The sequence below is a fragment of the Triticum urartu genome, chromosome 6, assembly GCF_003073215.2.
Source record: "Triticum urartu cultivar G1812 chromosome 6, Tu2.1, whole genome shotgun sequence".
NCBI lineage: Eukaryota > Viridiplantae > Streptophyta > Magnoliopsida > Poales > Poaceae > Triticum > Triticum urartu.
Window position 1 is genome coordinate 549,362,452 of NC_053027.1, and position 21,893 is coordinate 549,384,344.

General features: G+C 49.0%; 2 protein-coding genes across 2 annotated transcripts; both read left to right on the top strand.

Annotated features, from left to right (window-relative positions):
• Positions 1-746: 746 nt before the first annotated feature.
• LOC125512853 lies at positions 747-1,596 on the top strand. Its single transcript, XM_048677926.1, has one exon. It carries the CDS (start codon positions 853-855, stop codon positions 1,246-1,248), a length of 396 nt encoding a protein of 131 aa, XP_048533883.1. The 5' UTR covers positions 747-852; the 3' UTR covers positions 1,249-1,596.
• Positions 1,597-17,411: 15,815 nt separating this feature from the next.
• Positions 17,412-18,178, top strand: LOC125512855. Its single transcript, XM_048677927.1, has one exon. It carries the CDS (start codon positions 17,494-17,496, stop codon positions 17,872-17,874), a length of 381 nt encoding a protein of 126 aa, XP_048533884.1. The 5' UTR covers positions 17,412-17,493; the 3' UTR covers positions 17,875-18,178.
• Positions 18,179-21,893: the final 3,715 nt, after the last annotated feature.

The window sequence follows — 21,893 nt, forward strand, 5'->3', positions numbered from 1 at the left end:
ACATGTCGGCATTGCAGATAAAACAATGAGTGCCGGTAGGATTTTTGGCGAAAGAGTATGGTAGTAGAGGGAACGAGCTGGAGTGAGTGAGTGCTTAATTCCCACAGGTGATGTAGAGCTAGACGAAGATGGAGTTTCTGGTTTTATTCTACATAAGAACAAATTTCTTTCTTTGAAAACGGGCAAAAGATTTGACTTATTCATTAATTAAGCAGAGGAATAGAGTTTAGTTTATGTTACAACATGGAGCATGCGTGTGTTGCTAGCAGAACGGTAACAGCAGAATATTATACTGTTTCCTTTTTATCCATTTTGATGACAAGTATTTTCGGACGGAGGGAGTAGTTCAGATCGGATCAGACACCTACATAAGCATTCTTAATTTCAGTTCATAAATATCCTTAAAATTTACCAACACTTTGCCCTGCGTGCATTTTGATACTTCACCGTCACCGTAGCACAGCGACGTAGTACGTGGAAGAAGAAATTACTCTACTCCTACGCGTGAACCTGACCTTAAACAAAACTAAACTGATCCGAACCCTGCGCTTTATTTTTTGACGCTGAACCCTGCGCTTTACCATATAGTAGTATATGGTTTGGAAGATAATTTCAGGCACTTGCCTGTTAGTTTACACAATTACACTTGACACACACACAGGAAAAACGTCGCCACCAAGTCACACGCACACACGTATGCGTCGTCGCGGGCCCTGCGGTGACCGGCGAGCTTATAAAACGGAGAGCGCGCCCCCGAGAAGCGCACGACTCCACCCGCAACCACCGCTCCTGACCTGAGCTCCGTCGAGAAACCAACAAAGAATCCAAAAAGGGTCAGACGCCCAGGCCACCATGGCGAACCCATCCACGAGCTCGAGGCCGTCGTGCGCGTCTCCCAGTGGCACCAAGCTCACCTGCCTCTGCTCGCCGACCAACCACCCGGGCTCCTTCCGCTGCACTCGCCACCGCAACCCGCAGGGGCGACCGCAGACGTCGTCGCCGCCGTCGTCCAGCCGGGCCTCGCAGCAGGCCGCGGCTTCGGGCAGGAGCACGACGGTGCGCGTTGAGGGGATCATCAGGAACGCCGGCGTCGGCTCGGGAGGCAGGACCGGCCCTTGCCGGTCCGTCCTGCGAGCGCACCTGCTGCGGCTGGTCAGCCCGCCTTCCTCCGGCTGCAGCGACCGCCGCCGCTGCCGCGACTTCAAGCCCCGCCCGTCCAGGCTGGGCCGCCTCGGCATGACCGCGTGACGCCGGTCGGCCGCTGCTCCTCTGCTCTGCTTCGCAGCTCGTAGTGGTGAACGGTGCGCCTCTATTTCGCGCGCACCGACGCTTGGATCCGTTTATCTAGCAGATACTAGCTCCGAGCCTAGGATCCAGTACTACTCTGGAATCAATGCTTTGTTAGTACTGTGATGACTAGGGTACTCCTCTGTGCACATCTTCCTTGTAATTTTTCCAGAGGGATGAAACGGAGTAGCAGTTTTTGTGTTATCTAACTTGCTGTACTTACTTACCTTTGTGCTCTTCTAGGGACTTACTGATGGACAAAAAGGGTACAAATTCTCAGGGTTTTTTTTTCTACAGCAGAATTTCTCACATGGCTTGTGCAGACTTGAGATTGCCTTGCTTGTCATAATTCCGTTCAAAAAATTATACTTGTGATGATTCCCTTTCAAGCCTCTGTATCTGGATGATTTCGCAGAAAATATTTTCGAGTTTCTTTATCATTTTGTGGGGAATACTTTTGGTTTGCTTAGCTAGCTCCAGACCCGCAAAAAAAAAAGAGCTAGCTCCAGAAAAATGAAGGTAATTAAGTTCACTCACGAGACGTCCATGACTCTAAAACTAATCGGACAGCAACGTTCTTTATGTGTTGGTCGCGTGTGGGGATGTGCCTTGAGGGCGTCTCAACTTTGGGTTGTTTACTTTTCCGCCCTCAACATTCAAGATGATTTTTGCCCGCTTTAATTAGTTATTATTATTGTTCTAGTAACCCAGTTAAGTTTCTCAGCTTTTTCCCCACGAGCAGACGCGGTGCACACGCTGCTAGGAGCAGTATATTCTTGGCAATATTATTCTCCGACTGATACTTCTCCACTAAGTTCTCCAAGTGAGGTCCAAAAGGAGCCTGCACAGTTGCTATTCTATAATCAAATCACATGGCTTGCAGACTTTAAAGGTTGACATATATTTTGTGGGAAGGGATTTTCATTACTTAAATAGGCATTCTGCGATCTGCGGCGAGAATGCTCGCAATCTTCTCAAGGGAGCGCCTAACTAGTAAGAACATCTCTAATCACCCATCGAAGAAAGAAAAGAATCTCTAATCAAATCCTAAAAGAACTTCTCATATTGACATATTTTGAGGCGTTAAACCCTAACTAACGGGAAACCCTATACCAATAACTACTCGAAAATTTGAGGAGTTAACCATCAGAAGAAGCCTTTTCAGCTCAAATTTGAGCAGCTCACACCCTCCTCGAATCTCCTCTTTGCTCCTCTCATTGGAAAAAACAGTTCAACGGGTGGCGAGCGACCAAATTGACCCCCCATGCCGGTAAATTTGCGTCGATGCCCCGCCCAAACCCTAGACCCTTCCTTGTCGCCCCCATTTCTCCCCAATTCGTTGACGCAGACTCCCCAAACTGTCACTGACATCGCTCTAATCGCCATGGCTTACCGCCTATTATGGCAAGGTGGTGGGGTGTCGCCACGTCGGAGGTCATCCCCATCGATTCATCATCCTCAGACGACGACTTCGACGACAAACGGGAGGTGACACAGCTCACCGTGGCCATGGCGAAGGAAGCCAAGGAAGAGAAAGAGATGTGAGTCAAATGAGAAGGAAACAAAGGACGAGAGCGGCGCCAGCAACCAAATCCACCCCCTCTCGTGGGACGAGGCAGAACGGAAGTATGAGCGGGCATTGCTCGATAAGGAGGAGGACCGAGCGACGAAGGCGCGGATCGTGGCAGATCCCGCCGACGCGGAGGCAGTTGCCGGGACTGTTGCCCAAGAGGAGTTTATGGCGGTCGAGCAAGCTTTCGAGCAGTCCATCGCGGACGAGCGTGAGATGGAGGCCAACCATCGGCTCTTGGCTGAGGGGCATCGACACCGCACAGTCTTCAATGCGCTCGACGCCGACAAGGGTTCTGGCGATCCGCCGTCGGCGGTCATAAACCTCGGCTCCTCCCCGGATCAAAGCCCAGTTTAGCTTTATCTTGCTGCAAAATAAGTGATATCTATGAACTATGATGTTGTGTTACGAACTAGTATTATGTATAATTATGCACTTTGTGGTCTTAGTCTAATTTCAGTTTGAGTTTTGAATTATATGTGTGTGCACAATTTAGATTTTGAGGAGTTGGATTGGAGGGTTTGATTAGCTACTCACATTTTTTCTTAACTTGAAATATTTGAGTAATTAAGATTTAAGAAGGATTTTTTTAGGATTCAGTTAGGGATGCACTAAGTTACTGAGACTGGCCCGAAGATAAAATCTAAACATTTTGTCTGAATGTGTAAGCTGGGTTTGGTTTTCTTCTCTCTGCGCACATTCGTTCGTATCGCTAGCACCTTAGTTCAAACGACCATTACTTCACTCACCACAATAATGTGGTATTCCTATATTGTTTCCATTTTAGAGATCAAGGATCCTGAAAAATATGCAAAACAGCACTACATGCCCTCTAGTTCCAGTGAAATGTCTTTGTTTGAATACAGCTCTCTAAATTATCCGCGAGAAGAAAAGATACATACTCTACACTCATCACATCGCTGGAAATTCTGAAATGAATTCAGTAGTAATGCGAGCATCAGGATTTGAATCCTGATGGACTGGGAATACAACTGTCGACATAACCATCCAACCATAGGTTGTTCGCCTCTGACCCAACATTCAGTATGCAGTTGTTTCACCCTTGGTGCAGTTTAGAATTTTTACCTGTCAACTGTTGAAGCGCCCGATATGCTCGAATCAGCCACGCCACATCAGTGCATCACAATTAATTGTCTGTTGTTTCCACATGACACGAATCTCCAAAGATCCGTATGAGACTATACAAAGCCCAGAGTTCAGACTAAATTAAGATCACATGGTTGACATTGGCATGTTGCCCTGTTATACAGGCCAGCCTAGCCATTATATTACCCTAAGCCAAGGGAAGTGGACTTTATGTTGTAAACAGACTCTGAACCTGTACACGTCTGCGTAACCTAGAACCGGCATTACAGGTCAAAGGGAGCACACGACGGGGACATGCCACTTCGATGTCAATACCCAACCAGTTCATAGCGAATGGAATCTCCTCCCTACGTCCCACTCTCTACGGTGCAGACGCAGTTGTCTGGCGCCATGCATGCACAGAATCAAACGCAGAAAGTACTTTGTGCTGCTCCTTTAATTTCATAATATAAAAGCGTTTTTGACACAAAGGAGTAGTAGTTAACTGATTTAGCTCATTTGTTGCCATGCCAACTTAGCTTAGCTTAAAACTGAGTCTCCGGCCGCGTGCATGGCGGCCCCACCTGTTCGGCCGGTTGCGTCCGGCACAAGCCGTTTACATTCGTGCGCCTTTGTTGAACATTTCCCCTCCGGACCAACGGAACTCGTACGTATCTGTCCCGACACATTGGAAAACCACAACCAGTTTCCATGAAATGATGAAAGGCAATTCTGAGCTTTTACAGCCGGCCGGGTTAGTAGCACAGTGTGTGTTGTGCTGACTTGATGGTGCCCTGGTCTGCGGGCAAAGCTCTGCGCCTAGATGCATGCCGAGCCGGGCCGATGTGTCCGTGCGTCCATGTTCAGGTCCAAGCCTGCTCAATTATTCCGTAGAAAAATAGTACAAAGTCCAATGTTTTTTTTTTCTTGACAGTTATGAAGTCCAATGTTGATTTGCTTGTTTTATCATCTGATCAAGTTATTGTGACGGCTGACTTGCTTAGGCATCGTTCGATGCTGACATTCCAGAATTAAATGGTTTAGGAGACCTCGTTGCAAATTTGACAAGTCCATTACAGTAGGAGTAAGTCACTGCAGTTCTGCCGTAACCAGAAGGGAGGACCGGCAGTACAGGGGCACAAGGAATGGAAGCTGCTGCAACTACAAACTCAACGGGTATATTCCACTATAGGCAATATATTTCTCATGCACTTCTCCTGTATGATTCAGAAATAATTTTGATCGGCTCTTTGAAAAGCCAAATCTCATGATATTTCCTTGTTCGAATCGTCCATGGTCCACACATTGTACCAGCCGGTTTCTGAAATCACCTTTTTTTTAACTCTTATGACATTCATCATACGATGGATATGTTTTTTGATTCTGATTTTTCCGGAACAGTTGAAGTTCATCCAAATTCCAAACTAATTAGCCAAGTGCATAATTTTCTAGGTCTTCCAGCTCTCTTTCATTGGCTCCACTAGATAGATAGTATATCGGTCACCGTTTGCCAGTCAGCACAGGCGGATTCCACGTACGTACGCTAGTTGTTCTATCAACTTTCCATACAGCTCATGCACACATGCATTGCAATGAGGAGTAGCAACATACTTGCTCTGCCTGCACATCGTCGTCAGTGTTACATCAAGGATTGACCGATCTTCATCATCAATATTTAATCTGATTACTATTGCAACCGTGCAAATTTCCAACCGTGGGTATGAGCTCCGGGAGAGGAAAAGATATTCAGGCGAGAAGTAATTAATTAGCTAGTGGTGGCAAGATTTTCCACAGAAAAATCTTGTTTGAACAATTCGTACTAAAGATCTAGGGTAATGAATCCATCCGACGACCAAATAAAGTAGACTGTGATGTATATAAATAAAAGAAAAACCCATGGTTATGTTCAACAGACAGCTTACGACTGTGTGCATCAATTGATGCAGAGGCCAGAGGTTTCTCATCCTTCTGGAAGAAAAAATTTGTTCAACGGCCAACCTGAAATTACTCTGGATTTAGGTCTTAAGTTTATCTCTCCATTAGTTGGATATTGCTCGTCTTGCTGAATCTATGGATGGATGGTTTTGGATTATTGCTCAAACAATAGTTGTATATGTCTGTAGTTATTTACTAGGGTGAACGTTGTGCGCAGGGCAAGAACAACAACGAAGTCCGGCACCAACTCTAAGCCTGGCCACAGGTATTTTACTCATCAGATAGTACATATCATGTTCTAGAACGTGGACCCTGGAGAGTAAACGAGCCATGCATCAATTTTCTTGTATAATTTTTATGTTGCTCTCTCTCTCTCTCTCTCTGTGTGTGTGTGTGTGTGTGTGTGTGTGTGTGTTAATCTGAGGTATACTCGATTTCACGGTTGCATTGCTCTCTCCAGTAAACAAACGTATTGACTTTGTGTCGGTTGGGGAGGCGAGGAGATGGGCCTGGGATGGCTGGGTATGTGGCCCAGGCTAGACCGACCCTGAATCTCCTACGTAGCGACCCCCCATGCACGATCGCAGCGACATCTCTCCCTTCTGCTATCGCGCCGTCGACTGCTAGCGCTAGGGTTCTTCGGCGAGGGACTCCGGGGTTCCCGCCGTGTGGTTCGGGTCGGGCGAAGAGGATCACGCCGCTCCGGTCTATGGTTGGCTGCGGGGCGGCAGCGCCGCCGGCCAAGAAAACCGTCGCGAGGGTTCCCGCGGGTCGGGGCAGGGCTGCGCCGCCGACAGCTGTATCTACCGGACGTGGGGCACCGGCGAGTGATGGCGCGGTGCCCGGCTTCCCTGGTCGTGGAGCAGGCAATCTGGGCGCCCACCGGCCAGGGCAAGTGCCGCCGCTGCCTTCGCTCGGTCGGGGCGGGCCGCGACCTCCGGCTCCCGGAGTGGTTGCCGCGCCGACGGTTGTGGGCCGGGGCGGGACTCGGCCCCCGGCACCGGGCGTGACGACCGGTGTGCAACCGGCTGCGGGTCGGGGCGGGGCACGGCCCTCGGCGCCGGATGCGGCGGCACCGAGTCGGGGTGGTGCGGTCTCAAGAGCTGCACCATCTGTCGGCAACCAGCCTCGTGCCAAGCCTCCACCGCACTACGTCGCGCGGCCTGCTCAGGATCGTTCGGGATCTTTGCAAACGAGACAGAACTCCAACACGACAGAGTCCTTTGACCCGCCCCGAGGTCAGTGGGGGGACGACGGTTCGGACGCGTATGGAGAGGGACAGCATCGTGGGTCTTCATCCACGGGGGGCGGCCGGGGCTATGCCTGGCAGAGTGACGGGTCTGCTGAGAGACCGTTTCTCGGCCCGGCAGGTGGTTTCGTTGAGGGGGCTTCCGGCCCGGATCACCGTCAGAGAGGAGGATTTCGTGGCCATCGTGGTGGTCGGGGTGGGGGTCGTGGGAGGTTTCGTCGACCGCCCCCGCCCAGGGCAGTTGATCCCGCGGCGTTTACAGCGGAGGATGAACATACACCCACCGAGCCCCAGCCGATGGAGGTAAACGCCGGGGCCTGTGTCGAGGTTCCTAAGGCTGGGACGGTGGAGGAGGCTACTGAAAGGGCGTCCAAATATGCTCGAAAGAAGGAAAGGATGCTTTGTTACCGCTGCGGTGAGAAGGGTCACTTCATTGCTGAATGTGTGGCCCAACTGTGTGAGACGTGTGGCAAGCCGGTACACGATTCCGGGGAGTGCCCGTTGATGCGGGACCTGCCTCCGACGCTGAACATTTATGGAGTCTATTGTGCTGAGCTCATGTTTTTCGAGTCCCCGGCGGCGAGAGAGGTCCCGGAGGATACCCTGAGCTTGGCTACCGGGATTGTGAAAGCAACCCAGGGCGAGGTGACTGAGGGACAGATTGTGAGGAGGCTTCAGGAGTTGGCTCCCGGGGATTTTCGATGGGAACTGGTGCTTATCGAGGACATGTCTTTTAAGGTTGAGTTCCCAACTGTGGATGATTTGCAGAGATTGTTGAGCTTTGGCCTGTGTCGAGTTCCCGGTACTACGTGTATCTTGGAGTTCCATGAGTGGAAGCAGGTTGAGCCTAAGGGGCAGCCGCTTACGCAGGTCTGGTTGCGGTTTACAGGAGCTCCTTCTAAGCCTCTGCAGGACGCTCGAGTGGTGGCTAGCATGGGCATTATGGTGGGGAAGACAGAAAAAGTGGATATGGCTTTCACACGTGCCCATGGGGTGGCCCGGATATTAGTGAGTGTTCTGGATATTGAGTTTGTGCCCGATAAGGTCAACTGGACTTACAGGGGAGTGGTGTTCCCGCTAGACATCGAGTTTGAGGACACGGATTTATTTGATGACGCGGTTAATGGTAATGATGTTGACATGCAAGACAGTGATGGCAATGCCGGGGCCAAGGGGGCACCGTCATATGAGCCCACACGCGAGGGGTCTAATGGTTCTTCTCAGTTACACGGGGATGGGACCGGGGTTGAGCCTACGGTTTCCCCAGCGGTGTCCATGACTACTCTGCGTTTTGGGTCCTTTGAGCCAGCCTCGGCACCTCCGAGATTATGGAGTGACCGGGTAGATTCTGATGATTGTCTTGAGCACACGCTTCCCCCGTTGGAGTTCGAGGGGGAGGCTGGTTTGTCTGCGGGTCGCCAGGCTAGGACTATGGTCGGAGCTACGGAGAGGAGCCTGGAGGGAGCTTCTCTTGCACTGGTGCCCCAGGCGGACGCGACTCCGGTGTCGACGTCTATGGGCAACGTGGGTTGTGGGGAAGGGGCTTCGGGGCAGGTGGCCTCGCCTTCTCCTCACCCCACCACGCCCTCGGCGGCGTCGGTCATGCCGGCCCAGTGTGGGTCGGCCGGTACGAGGAGCGGGATCCCGAGGCAGGCAGCCTCGGCTCCTGCTTCCCCGACGGTGGCGGTAACCACAGCGGCAGCAGCGGAGCTGGGGGGGGGGGCGCTGGGGCAGGAGGCCTTGGCTCCCCCTTCACCCTCGACGATCAGGAGGATCGTCTCCCCCTCGCCGATGGCTCATGCGTCTGAGCCTGCGGCTGAGATCGGAGGAGGGCGCGGGCAGGCGGCCCCCGTCATCACCTCCTCTCCGTCCCTACCCATGACCAGGGTCCCTAGTGTGGGACTCCCGTCTAAGGGGATCGGGAGCCCGCAGATGCCTTCTCTGGTAACCCCGGTAGAGCCTTCGAGGGGCTCTATGCCAGGTGTTACTAGGGAGGAGGTGGTCTCATTTGGCGGGATCCCGGACCCGATCACCGAGGGGAGACGGATGAGTGCTCGCATCCTGGACGTCCCCGAGATAGATGATATGCAGCAGCGGTGCGCTATGAGGGCGGCCAAGCTTCAGGAGGCTGCTTTGTCTTCCGGTATGTCCGTCAACATATCTAATTCCTTATTGCATTTTTCTAATGAGGACATTATAAATAATGCAAACCAATTAGGAGTTTCACTAGGGGCTACGGATAGTGAGATTTCCAATTCGGTGAATGACTTATTAGATTTGGAGGCGGAACGTGCCCTAGAGACTATTCATAACCTTGCAGCCGTTAAACCAATGAAGGATGATGAGATTGATGAGTTAGGGGTCAGAGTGCTAGATAAGCTATGTGCGGATTTAGCACCACACAATCATGACTCTGACGAAGATGATGTTCCCTTACAGACTGGGGATAGTAATATTTGTGAACCCGGTTATGAGGACCGGGCGACAGAAACTAGTAAACCTAAGCGTAAGTGGAATCGGAAGATCTATCCAGATTCCGCCATTCGTAGGAGTGCTAGGATTCGAACCACTAAAAAATTCCATGATGAATTATGAGAGGAATATTTTGGAATAGCAGAGGTCTGAAGGACTTGGCTAAAAGAAGATTCCTTGCTGAGGCAGCTTTAGAGCACAGGTTAGATTTTGTTGCTCTATCGGAGACGGGTAGAGATAACTTTGCACCCCAGTTCCTCTCTTCGTTGGTGGGTGGTATTGACTTTGATTGGCATTGCCTCCCTCCGCGGGGAAGGTCGGGTGGTATCTTACTGGGTGTGAGATGCGATTCGCTTGAAGGCCGAAGTGTAGTGATGGGCGACTTCGCGGTGAAGTTTCGAGTCAGGTCTAGGATAGATGGTTTTAACTGGGCTTTGGTGGCGGTATATGGTGCCGCACAGCCCGAGCTTAAAGCGGAGTTTCTGGTGGACCTGGTTCGTATCTGTGGGGTAGAACAGCTTCCAATTTTAGTTGGAGGTGATTTCAATATCATCAGGAGGAGAGACGAGAAGAACAATGACAATTTTGACGGCAGATGGTCGTTCATGTTCAATACTATTATTGAAAGCTTGGATCTGAAAGAGATAGAGCTTTCCGGTAGAAAGTTCACCTGGGCTAATGCTTTGCCACACCCAACCTATGAAAAACTTGATCGAGTGCTTGCGAGCGTGGAGTGGGAACAAAAGTTTCCTCTGGTTACGGTGCAAGCTCTTTCAAGGGGCATATCTGATCATACCCCATTGTTCGTCGACTTAGGGGAGCCGAACCATGTGGGTAACAAGAACACCTTCTCCTTCGAGATGTCATGGTTTGAACGTGAGGGGTTTTTGGATTTGATCACCCGGGAGTGGGCTAGAGGTCTTGGAGGCAAGACTGCGTTAGAGCGTTGGCAGAATAAAATTAGGCATTTAAGGAGTTTCTTACGGGGCTGGGCTAAGAACCTCAGTGGTGTGTATAAGATGGAAAATGATAGACTCCTTGCTCTTATACAGGCCCTGGACATATAGGCCGAATCCAATATCCTAGCGCCAACTGAGCTTCAGGCTAAAAATGAGGCGGAGAAGAGGCTGAAAGAACTGCTCCGCGAAGAAGAATTGAAGTGGGCTTTGCATGCTAAAGTATGCAAAGTAGTCCACGGGGACGCGAATACTCAGTTCTTCCATTTGATAGCCAATGGCAAGCACAGAAAGAAGCGTATCTTTCAGCTTGAGCAAGACGAGGGTACCATTTTAGGTCAGGACAACCTAAAATCATATATTACCGACTACTATAAGCAGATGTTTGGATCTCCGAAGGATAATTGTGTGTCCCTCGATGAGTCCAGGACTGAGGATGTGCCTCAGCTTTCGGCTGCCGATAATAATATTCTGCTTGCCCCGTTCTCGAAGAAGGAGGTGTTTGATGCCATTGCGCAGATGAAAAACAATAAGGCTCCCGGCCCGGATGGATTCCCGACAGAGTTTTATAAAAAGTGCTGGCACATTATTAAGGGGGATTTACTACCTATGTTCAATGATCTGTTTTGTGGCCAGCTTCAATTATTCCATTGAATTTTGGGACTATCACACTGCTTCCCAAGAAGACGGACGCGGTGAGGATTGAGCAATTCCGGCCGATTTGTCTCCTTAATGTTAGTTTCAAAATTTTCACCAAGGTCGGGACAAACAGACTCACACAGATTGCGCATTCTGTGGTGCAGCAGTCTCAAACTGCTTTCATGCCGGACAGAAACATCCTTGAAGGGGTGGTCGTCCTGCATGAAACACTCCATGAAATCCATTCCAAAAAATTAGATGGAGTAATTTTTAAGGTGGATTTCGAGAAAGCGTACGATAAGGTCAAATGGCCATTCCTCCAACAGTCATTGCGTATGAAAGGTTTTGACGAAGCCTGGCGCCGACAGGTTGAATCATTTACGCAAAAAGGTAGTGTGGGAATTAAAGTTAATGATGACATAGGTCATTACTTCCAGACACATAAAGGCCTAAGACAAGGAGATCCGATGTCCCCTATCTTGTTCAACATTGTGGTGGACATGTTAGCAATTTTGATAGGAAGGGTTAAGGAAAATGGTCAAGTAGGGGGATTGGTACCTCATCTTATTGATGGAGGAGTATCAATCCTTCAGTACGCTGATGATACAATCATCTTTATGGAGCATGACTTGGCCAAGGCGAGAAATATGAAGCTGGTGCTATGCCTATTTGAACAATTGACCGGGTTAAAGATTAACTTTCATAAGAGCGAGCTGTTCTGCTTTGGTAGGGCCAAAGATGAACAGGAGGCTTATCGACAATTGTTTGGGTGTGAGTTGGGCGAGTTACCCTTCTCTTATCTGGGGATTCCAATCCACCATCGTAGGCTGACTAACAGAGAGTGGAAGTGCATCGAGGATCGGTTTGAGAAAAAAATGAGCTCTTGGAAGGGTAAGCTCATGTCATACGGAGGCCGATTAATCCTGATTAACTCGGTGCTCACGAGTCTGCCAATGTTTCTCCTATCGTTCTTTGAGGTCCCAGTTGGGGTTAGGAAGAGACTGGACTTCTATAGATCGCGCTTCTTTTGGCAGGGTGATGAGCTTAAAAGAAAATATCGGCTTGCTAATGGGACATCATCTGTAGACCAAAAGACCAAGGAGGTCTAGGTATTGAGAATCTAGAAGTTAAGAATAAATGCCTTCTTAGCAAGTGGCTGTGGAAGCTCTCATTGGAGAATGACGCTATGTGGGCTCAAATCCTTCGCAACAAGTACCTCCAGACAAAAACTTTGTCCCAGGTCACTGTTAGGCCGACCGATTCGCCTTTCTGGAAAGGCTTGATGAAAGTCAAACAGTCTTTGTTCAATAGGACGAAGTTTGTTATTGGAAACGGCACGAGTACACGTTTCTGGGAGGATACTTGGCTCGGCGACACACCATTGGCTATCCAATATCCGTCGTTATACCGTATTGTGCAACGACGTGAGGTGTTCGTTGCATCGGTCTTTCAATCGATCCCCTTTAATATTCAGTTCAGACGTACGCTAGCGGGTAATCGTTGGGAACAATGGCTCCATCTAGTTAGGAGACTGATGGAAGTCCAGCTTACACAACGACCCGATGAATTACGCTGGAAACCGACTAAATCTGGAGTATTCACGGTTAAATCAATGTATATTGATGTTATTAACTCACACTCCATTCCTACGTCCAAGCATGTTTGGGATGTCAAAGTTCCTTTGAAAATAAAAGTGTTTATGTGGTTTGTCCATAAACAAGTTATTTTAACGAAGGACAATCTCTTGAAGCGTAATTGGACAGGACCTACTAGGTGTAGTTTCTGTGATCGGGATGAGACTATCAAACATCTCTTTTTTGATTGCCCGTTAGCCAAGGTACTTTGGCAGACGATCCACATTGCTTTTAGTATCACTCCACCGAATTCTGTTTCTGCGTTATTTGGGACATGGCTTAATGGGATTGAGCGTAACTTAGCGAGACATATTCGGGTTCGAGTTTGTGCTTTACTGTGGACTATCTGGACTTGCAGAAATGACTTGGTTTTTAGCAGAATATCATGTATACACTTTTTACAGGTCATATTCCGAACTGCGGGACTGATCCGTTCGTGGTCGCTACTCACCCAGACGGAGGCCAGGGAGCATTTGGTTACTGGGTCTTTCCGATGGGAGATGGTAGCTCGGGATATTTTCAACCGGTTTGGATGGCGGTCATGTAATAGGATAGCTTGATCTCCTATCTATTTTTAGCCAGCCGGTTGTGGCGTCTTTTCTAGGCTAGTTGGTGTTTCTAGCCCCTTTTTGGCTCTGTGTGAGCTGTTTGTGCTTTGATTTTTGAGACCTTTGGCACCATGTGGACACTACTTTTTGGCTAATAAGAGGGCCGTATGCATCTTTCTGATGCAGAGGCCGGGGAGTCACCCCTTTTCCAAAAAAAAACAAAATGGTCCTCCATCCCTGTTCTGATCATCATGCATCTATCCTGCTTATACTATCTTAGATTACAAGGACTACTAATAGTGTATACTTACGTTGAAGAGTGGTTCATTTGTTTGCTTGATTTTGATCATGTACATCTCATCACAATGATTGTTTTCCTCTGAAGATGATGAGGTTTACCGTTTCTGAATTCTCTGCATTAAGCGTACTTGGTGAACACAGAGTCGGTTCCATCCCATGCAAAAACTAAAAAGAAAATGGGTTGTTTTCATGTTATTAGTTGGCTAGTTATTGCTATCTGCCACAGGAGATCCCAGCTACCAGGTACATGTATAGTAGTCGTTTTAAGCACAGTTTTTGGCGGGTAAGATGTTGTTGTCGCAGTTTAAAGATGTCTGCCTGCTCTCTCTAGGCTATGATCAGTATCACCTTAATTTTGGCTTCATGTTGAGCTCGATCGGCAGGCATGGCCGGCCATATGCCCCTGGCCCGCGCAACATCCCACTGGTACAATTCTGGTTTGGACAAATAAATTTGAAGGGAAAATAGCTTTGTTTCTGTTTGGATAAGCATTTGCAAGTTAGGGACGTTATTGATGGTCGGTCATCTGCAATTAAGCTGCTGGGTAGCTGGAGGAAAGATACTGGTCCTGCGAAAAGGTTTGGTCGGGGAGTGCAATTTGAGGATGCAGATGGCGACCTCACCTGACCTACACACATAGTATTTCTCAAAACAGAAAACGTAAAGAGCTGACGGTTGAATCAAGCTTATCAAGAGTAGCTGCATGCACGCTTGAATTGGTCTAGTATGAGAAGATGAATAGTACTCCCCTGTTTCTAAATATTTGTCTTTCTATAGATTTCAACAAGTGATTACATACGGAGCCGAATGAGTGAATCTACACTCTAAAATATGACTATATACATCCGTATGTGGTAGTCCATTTAAAATCTCAAAAAAACAAATATTTTAAAACGGAGGGAGTATATACAGTAGTAGTCATCTGGTAAGTAAACCACATGTCATAGTCATGGCTTGGAATTGTCTCTCTGACTTTCAAGAGCCCGGGGTTTTAGCTTACCACCAGCATGCAATGCTCAGCTTAATCAAGTCGATCATCGCGACATACTAGCACTTGTCTAATTACATTAGGTTCCTTCCTAGTAGTATTTCCTTTGTCTGAAAAAGTTTGTTTCAAGTTTGTCCTGTATCTAGCACTAACTTGATGCTAGATACATTGATTTGAGGGACAAAATTTTTCAGTCGAGGAAGTAGCTAGTTAAGTAGGAGTATGTCCCTGCACCTTGTACCTAGATAATTCTACTATTGGCGTGCTTGCATGTAAATAATTCTAAAGCAAAATTGGTACCTCTTGGCCGATTCTTCTGTACGCACAGAAAATTAGTCAGTCTAACTCGATCTGCACTGGACTAGCTCCGATCCCCGGCCCGATGACAGAGATAGCACGTGCATGCACGGTTGTGTGCGTGCTGCTCTCTCTGTCTGACTGTACATACACGCGATGACAAGGACGATCCAGATGCGTGCATGCATATGAGAGTTTTAGCTGAAGAAATTCCACGCAAGCAGTAAGCCAATAATTGAGTTAGTACTGGCACGCTAGACTAGTTGCAGTTAATAACAAAACAAAATGGTTAGGCACGACATGAGGGTCGTACGAGAGCCGATGCGAAAGTTGGGCGCTCTGAGTCACGGCCGATTCATGCACGCCCGTAGCTGCTCGATCGAGTACTGTCGGACTTAGAGTAACTCTAGCAAACCCCGCATCCTCCCGACCTGCAAAATGTTTATGCAGGTCGCCGGAGAACGTCTTTGCGAGCCGGCGCGGACGGCCGCGTATGCAGAATCCGCATAATGGATCTGTAAAAAGAATATTCTTGAAATATGCTTTTTTACGGGTTGGGGTTGCGGCGTCTAATCGGGCGCAGCATCTCCCGACCTGTAGAACTTAAATTTGCAAGTTAATTTGATCTTGCATATTGCATTGCTTTTCTTATTTAACAACATTGGATACAAAAGATATCACCAAATCTTTGCTAGAATAGCAAGACCAAAGAAAACAAGAACTACAAGTATGCATTTTAGAAGATTTCCAACTTCCATAACTGCTCTCACTAGTTGGACTAATATCTTCTCCATGCATTCGTTGTTGATCTGTGGATTCTTTTTTTCAGTTAGCTTACCACATGGACCATGTGGTTGTTGATCTGTGGATTCTTGATTTTGCATTCTTCTTTCTTCATCTTTGGTTTGGAAGAAGTAGATGTTGCTTCCCCTCTAGTTGCACATGCAGTCGCATCATTGCCTTCGATTGTACTAAGGAGTGCACTAACATTTATTAAGTTTCTTTCTATCAACAAATCAATGTATTGGCCTTCTCAAAACCAAAATAAGCATCCATCGTCCTACACAAAAGAATGAGCAAGCTCGAAGTGAGCTACCGCAATTGAACTAGAGAATGAACTATGAAACGAGCTACCACAGGTGCATGTACCCCGTCGTTTTCGCATTTGAAGAACACCCATCCGGGGTGCTTCGGCGTGCTCGAAGTGAGCCGCAACACTTTCCTCGTGCAGTCGTCGCACTCTATGAGCGGCATCGGCAAGCCACAAAGGCGTTGCGCGAGCGCCGAGCCCGGTGGACGGCCGGACGAATCCATGCCTGCAAACCTTCGGCGGCGGCGGGCGGACGAACCCGCACCTGCATGCGGCGATGCGCTCTTGCCTGGGCTGCGGGAGAGGCTCTCCGACCACTCCATCGCTTGAGGCCGCAACCGGCGGCGGGAAAAGGCCAAATTCGGCGGCCCGGGATGAAGTGCCGCAGATCTGCAAAGCCGGGGGTTCCCCGGCGGGGGGGGGGGGGGAGGGAGAGGAGGCCTCGTGCGCGTGGCGGCCTTCCGGCGTGCTCCTGCCGGCTGTGTTCGCCTGAATCTTGGGCGGCGGCGCGAGGGGGGAGAGAAGAGGTGGTTGGTGGGAAAAAGCGCGGGATGAAATGTCCTCCCACCAATCGCTTCCGCTTATATACAGGGCACCGCAGCGGCGGAGGCGAAACCCACGTTTTCCCGGGTTGAGATCAGGATTTTGCCGCGTCCCCTAAAACTTTTTGCGGGCCGGGGCATAATGCGTGGTCTAATCGGGCTGTTTTTTTGACCTGACCGCATTTTGGCGGTTATTTTATGGGTCGAGGTTGGATGCGGGATCTACTAGAGCTGTTCTTAGAGATGTCGGCGCCGTGGTCGCGGATAAAACAATGAGTGCCGGTCGGTACGATATATTTTTGGCTAGAGAAGATGAATGCTAGTGGTGGAGGGAGCTCGAGTGAGTGCTTGATTTCCACTGCTGATGTCGGGCTACACCGAACGCAGATGGAGTTTCTAGTTTTATTTTATATAAGATGGGATTAATTTCTTCTCGAAAAGGGTTAAAGATTATGCATGAGCTCAGCTCTTCTGAAAAAAAAATAACACTTTGCCCTGCGTTCAGTTTGATCCATGGCTTCCCATACTTCACCATGTTTGTAGCTCGGCGACATACTACGTGGAGGAACAAATTACTCTACTCCTACGCGTGAAGCTGACCTTAATTTATACCAAACCGAACCTAACCTACGCTTATAACCATATAATATATGGTTTGGGAGATAATTTGTGGCACTTGCCTAGTGGTTTACACTTCACACGCACACAGGAAAAACGTCGCCACCAAGCCCCGCACACACACGTATGCGTCGTCGCGGGCCCTGCGGCGACCGGCAAGCTTATAAAACGGAGAGCGCGCCCCCGAGAAGCGCACGACTCCACCCGCAACCACCGCTCCTCATCTAAGCTCCGTCGACAAACCAACAAAGAATCCAAAAAGAATCAGACGCCCAGGCCACCATGGCGAACCCATCCACGAGCTCGAGGCCGCCATGCGCGGCTCCCAGTGGCACCAAGCTCACCTGCCTATGCTCGCCGACGAACCACCCGGGCTCCTTCCGCTGCACCCGCCACCGCAACCCACGGGGCCGACCGCAGACGTCGTCGCCGCCGTCGTCCAGCCGGGCGGCTTTGGGCGCCAGCGCAACGGTGCGCGTCGAGGGGATCACCAGGAGCGGTGACGTCGCTGCGGGAGGCAGGACAGGCAAGGGCCGGTCCGTCCTGCGCGCGCACCTGCTGCGGCTGGTCAGCCTGCCGTCCTCCGGCGGCAGCGACCACCGCCGCTGCCGCGACTTCAAGCCCCGGCCGTCCAGGCTGGGCCGCCTAACCGTGACCGCGTGACGGCGGCCGGCCGCTGCTCACCTGCTCTGCTTCGCAGCTGGTAGTACGCAGCTCACTAGTCACTAGTGGTGAACGGTGCGCCTCTATTTCGCGCGCACCGATGCTTGGATCCGTTTATCCAGCAGATTCTCCCTCCATTTATTTTTATAAATCGTTTCAGATAACTGAAAAGGAGCTAATTTAAACCTTGTCTGAAATGTCTTCAAAGCCTTATAAAAATGATACTACTCCTTGTATGAATCTGTACACATGTTCATTTGTAATTTTTGCAGAGGAATGAAATGGATTAGTAGTTTCTGTGTTATCTAACTTTATTACTGTGCTTACCTTTGTGCTGTTCTGGGGATTTACTAATGGACGAGAATGGTACAAATTCTCAGGGGTTTTTTCTACAGCAGAATTTCTCACTTGGTTTGTGCCTATGAGACTTGAGATTGCCTTGCTTGTCATAATTCCGTTCAAAAAATTATACTACTTGTGATGATTCCCTTTCAAGCCTCTGTATCTGAATGATTTCGCAGAAAATATTTTCGAGTTTCTTTATCTTTTTGTGGGGAATACTTTTGCTTTGCTTAGCTAGCTGCAGACAAATAAAGGTAATTAAGTTCACTCACGAGACGTCCATGACTCTAAAACTGATCGGACAGCAACGTTCTTTATGTGTTGGTCGCGTGTGGGGCTGTGCCTTGAGCGCGTCTCAACTTTGGGTTGCTTACTTTTCCGCCCTCAACATTCAAGATGATTTTTGCCCGCTTTAATTCGAAAATACAAAGGTGAACATGGATGCGCACACACCCATTGAATAGTAAATTCATAAAAAAATACTAGAAAAAATAAAAAAAATCTGAAATTTATGGTATAAACTTTAGTCGGTCATTTTACTCACGTGTGAAGTTTCATGATGTATTGATATCCATGATATTTTTAGTGAAGAAAATACAAATGCGATCATACTGTTCATTAAACAGTGTCTTTTAATATAGCTTCGATTAGTTTCGATTTTTTCATTTTTGCCTAAATTACTACAGATGTGATTTCTTCGTGAAACTTCATATGCGAGTATATCGGTTGACTATGTATACTAAAAAATAAATTCAGATTTTTTTATTTTTTCTAGCATTTTTTGAATTTACTATTTATAAAGGGTGCGCACGCATCCATGTTCACAAAATCTGCGTCCGCTTTAATTAGTTATTATTATTTTATTGTTACAGTTCAGTTAAGTTCTCAGCTTTTTCCTCACGAGCAGACGCGGTGTACACGGTGCTAGGAGCAGTATATTCTTGGTAATATTATTCGCCGACTGATACTTCTCCACTAAGTTCTCCAAGTGAGGTCCAAAAGGAGCCTGCACAGTAGCTATTCTATAATCAAATCACATGGCTTGCAGACTTTAAAGGTTGATATATATTTTGTTGGAATGGATTCTCGTTACTTAAATAGACATGTTGCGATCTGCGATAGGAATGCTCTAAATCTCCTCAAGGGAGCACCTAACCAGTAAGAACATCTCCAATCACTCGTCAAAGAAAGAACAGAATCTGGCATAATGAAATACTTAAAATAAACTCCTCATATTGACGTCTTTTGGGGAGTTAAACCCTAACTAACGGGAAACCCTATACCAATAACTACTAAAAAATTTGAGGAGTTTTACATCAATTTTTTTTCAAGGAGTTAACCGTCCGAAGAAGCCTTTTCAGCTCCAATTTGAGCAGCTCGCACCCTCCTCAAATCTCCTCTTTGCTCCTCTCGCTGGAAAAATGGTTCAACGGGTGGCGAGCGACCAAATTGACCCCCATGCCTATAAATTTGTGTCGATGCCCTGCCCAATTCCTAGACCCTTCATTGTCACCCCCATTTCTCCCCAAATCGATTGCCCGGACTCCCCAAACTGTCACCGCCGTCACTCCAATCGCCGTGGCTTACCGCCTGTCGTGGCAAGGTGGTGGGGCGTCGCCATGTTGGAGGTCATCCCCATCGATTCATCATCCTTAGACGATGACTTCGACGACGAGCGGGAGGCGACGCAGCTCACCGTGGCCATGGCAAAGGAACCAAAGAAGAGAAAGAGATGTGAGTCGAATGAGGAGGAAACCAAGGACGAGAGCGGCGCCGACGACTAAATCCACCCTCTCTCGTGGGACGGGGCAAAACGGAAGTACGAGTGGGCATTGTCGATAAGGAGGAGGACCGAGCGACGAAGGCGCGGATCACGACAGATCCCGCCGACGCGGAGGCAGTTGCCGGGCTCGATGCTGAAGAGGAGTTTATGGCGGTCCAGCAAGATTTCGAGCAGTCCAACGCGGACGAGCGTGAGACATAAGCCAACCATCGGTTCTTGGCCAAGGGGCATCGACGCCGCGCAGTCTTCGATGAGCTCGACGCCGACAAGGACTCTGGCAATCCGCCCATCGGCGGTCATAAACCTCGACTCCTCCCAGGATCAGAGCTCGGTTTAGCTTTATGTATCTGTAAGTAAGTGATATCTACTTTAATTATGAACTATGATGTTGTGTTATGAACTACTATTATGTATAATTATGCACTATGTGGTCTTAATTAGTCTAATTTCAGTTTGAGTTTTGAATGAGAAGTGTGTGCACAATTTAGATTTTGAGGAGTTGGATTTGAGGTTTGATTACCTACTCACATTTCTTTTGCCAATGTACTCACATTTTTTCTTAACTTGAATTATTTGAGTAATTAAGATTTGAGAAGGATTTTTTTTAGGATTCCGTTAAGGATGGGCTAAGTTACTGAGACCGGCCTGAAGAGTGTGTAAGTTCGGTTTTTTTTTCTCTCTGCACACATTTGTTCGTATGGCTAGCACCTTAGAGCATCTCCATCCGCGCCCCCAACAGCCCCCAGGCCTTTTTTAACGCCGGCGCCCAAAAAACGGCCTAGTCGCGTCCCCAGGAGCCCCTTTTTTGCCGGTTTGGTCCGAAACTAGCGCTGGCGGACTCAGGCCGAACTCGGCGTGCCGGGGGCGCCAGGGAAACTGATTTTGGCGCGAACGGGAATGGGTCCCCCGAGTCAACGACACACCGCTTTGTCATCCTCAGCTCCTTGGTTCCCAAGGGAATCAATGCCAAGACTGCCGCGCTGGTCAGCCTCCATTGATGCCTCACGGGCGGCGCCGCGAACACGCCGCGACGCGCGTCCCGCCCGCTCCCGTCACGCATCGCCCGGCATGCAGGTTCTCACCGCCCTGCTTCGGCTATAAAAGCCGACCTCCCCGCCGAGTTTGTGCCAAATCTCGACGAAACCGCCCTCAAGTGGGTGAAGGCGGACTATGTCCGCGAGCAGGTAGCGCGCCAACGCCGGGCCTACGCGGAGATCAAGGCCCGGCACCGCGGATGCGAGGAGGGCGGCGTCGTCGTCCTCGACAGCGACGAGGAAGACGAGCCCGGGCCGTCCAACCCCCCGCGTGTCGGCGACCCTGCTCAGGGGTGCAGTAGTGACGGCGGCGGCTCCGGCGGGACACAGGGCGGCGACGACGATGACAACGACGGCGGCGACTACACCAAGTTCTACAGGCTCCTCGGCATGTAGAAGGCGGGCGACGGCCGCGACGTAGTTGGGCTAAGCATAGTTCTAGGTATAGTTTGTATATTTCTCAGTTTTTTGTACAAATTTCAGTGAAAAATCACCGAGTTTGTACCAAATTTGTATCAGATCGCCGAGTTTGCGTGATTTCGGGGGCGGCCTGGGGGCGACGACTGGGAACGCAATCGCCCCCACACCGAAAGCAAACGCCGGTTCAGCCTCAGACGGCGCTTTTTCGACATCTGAAAGGGCCAAACGGCTGAAGATGCGTTTAGTTCAAACGACCATTTCTTCACTCACCATCCTAATGTGGTATTCCTGTATCATTTCCATTGTAGAGATCCAGGATCCTGAAAAACGTGCAAAACAACACCAGGTTCCAGTGATCAGCCTTTTGGGGTAATTGTCCTAAGAATTTGTCTGAATAAAGCTCTCTAAATTACGCGCGAGAAGATAAAGTACATACCCTA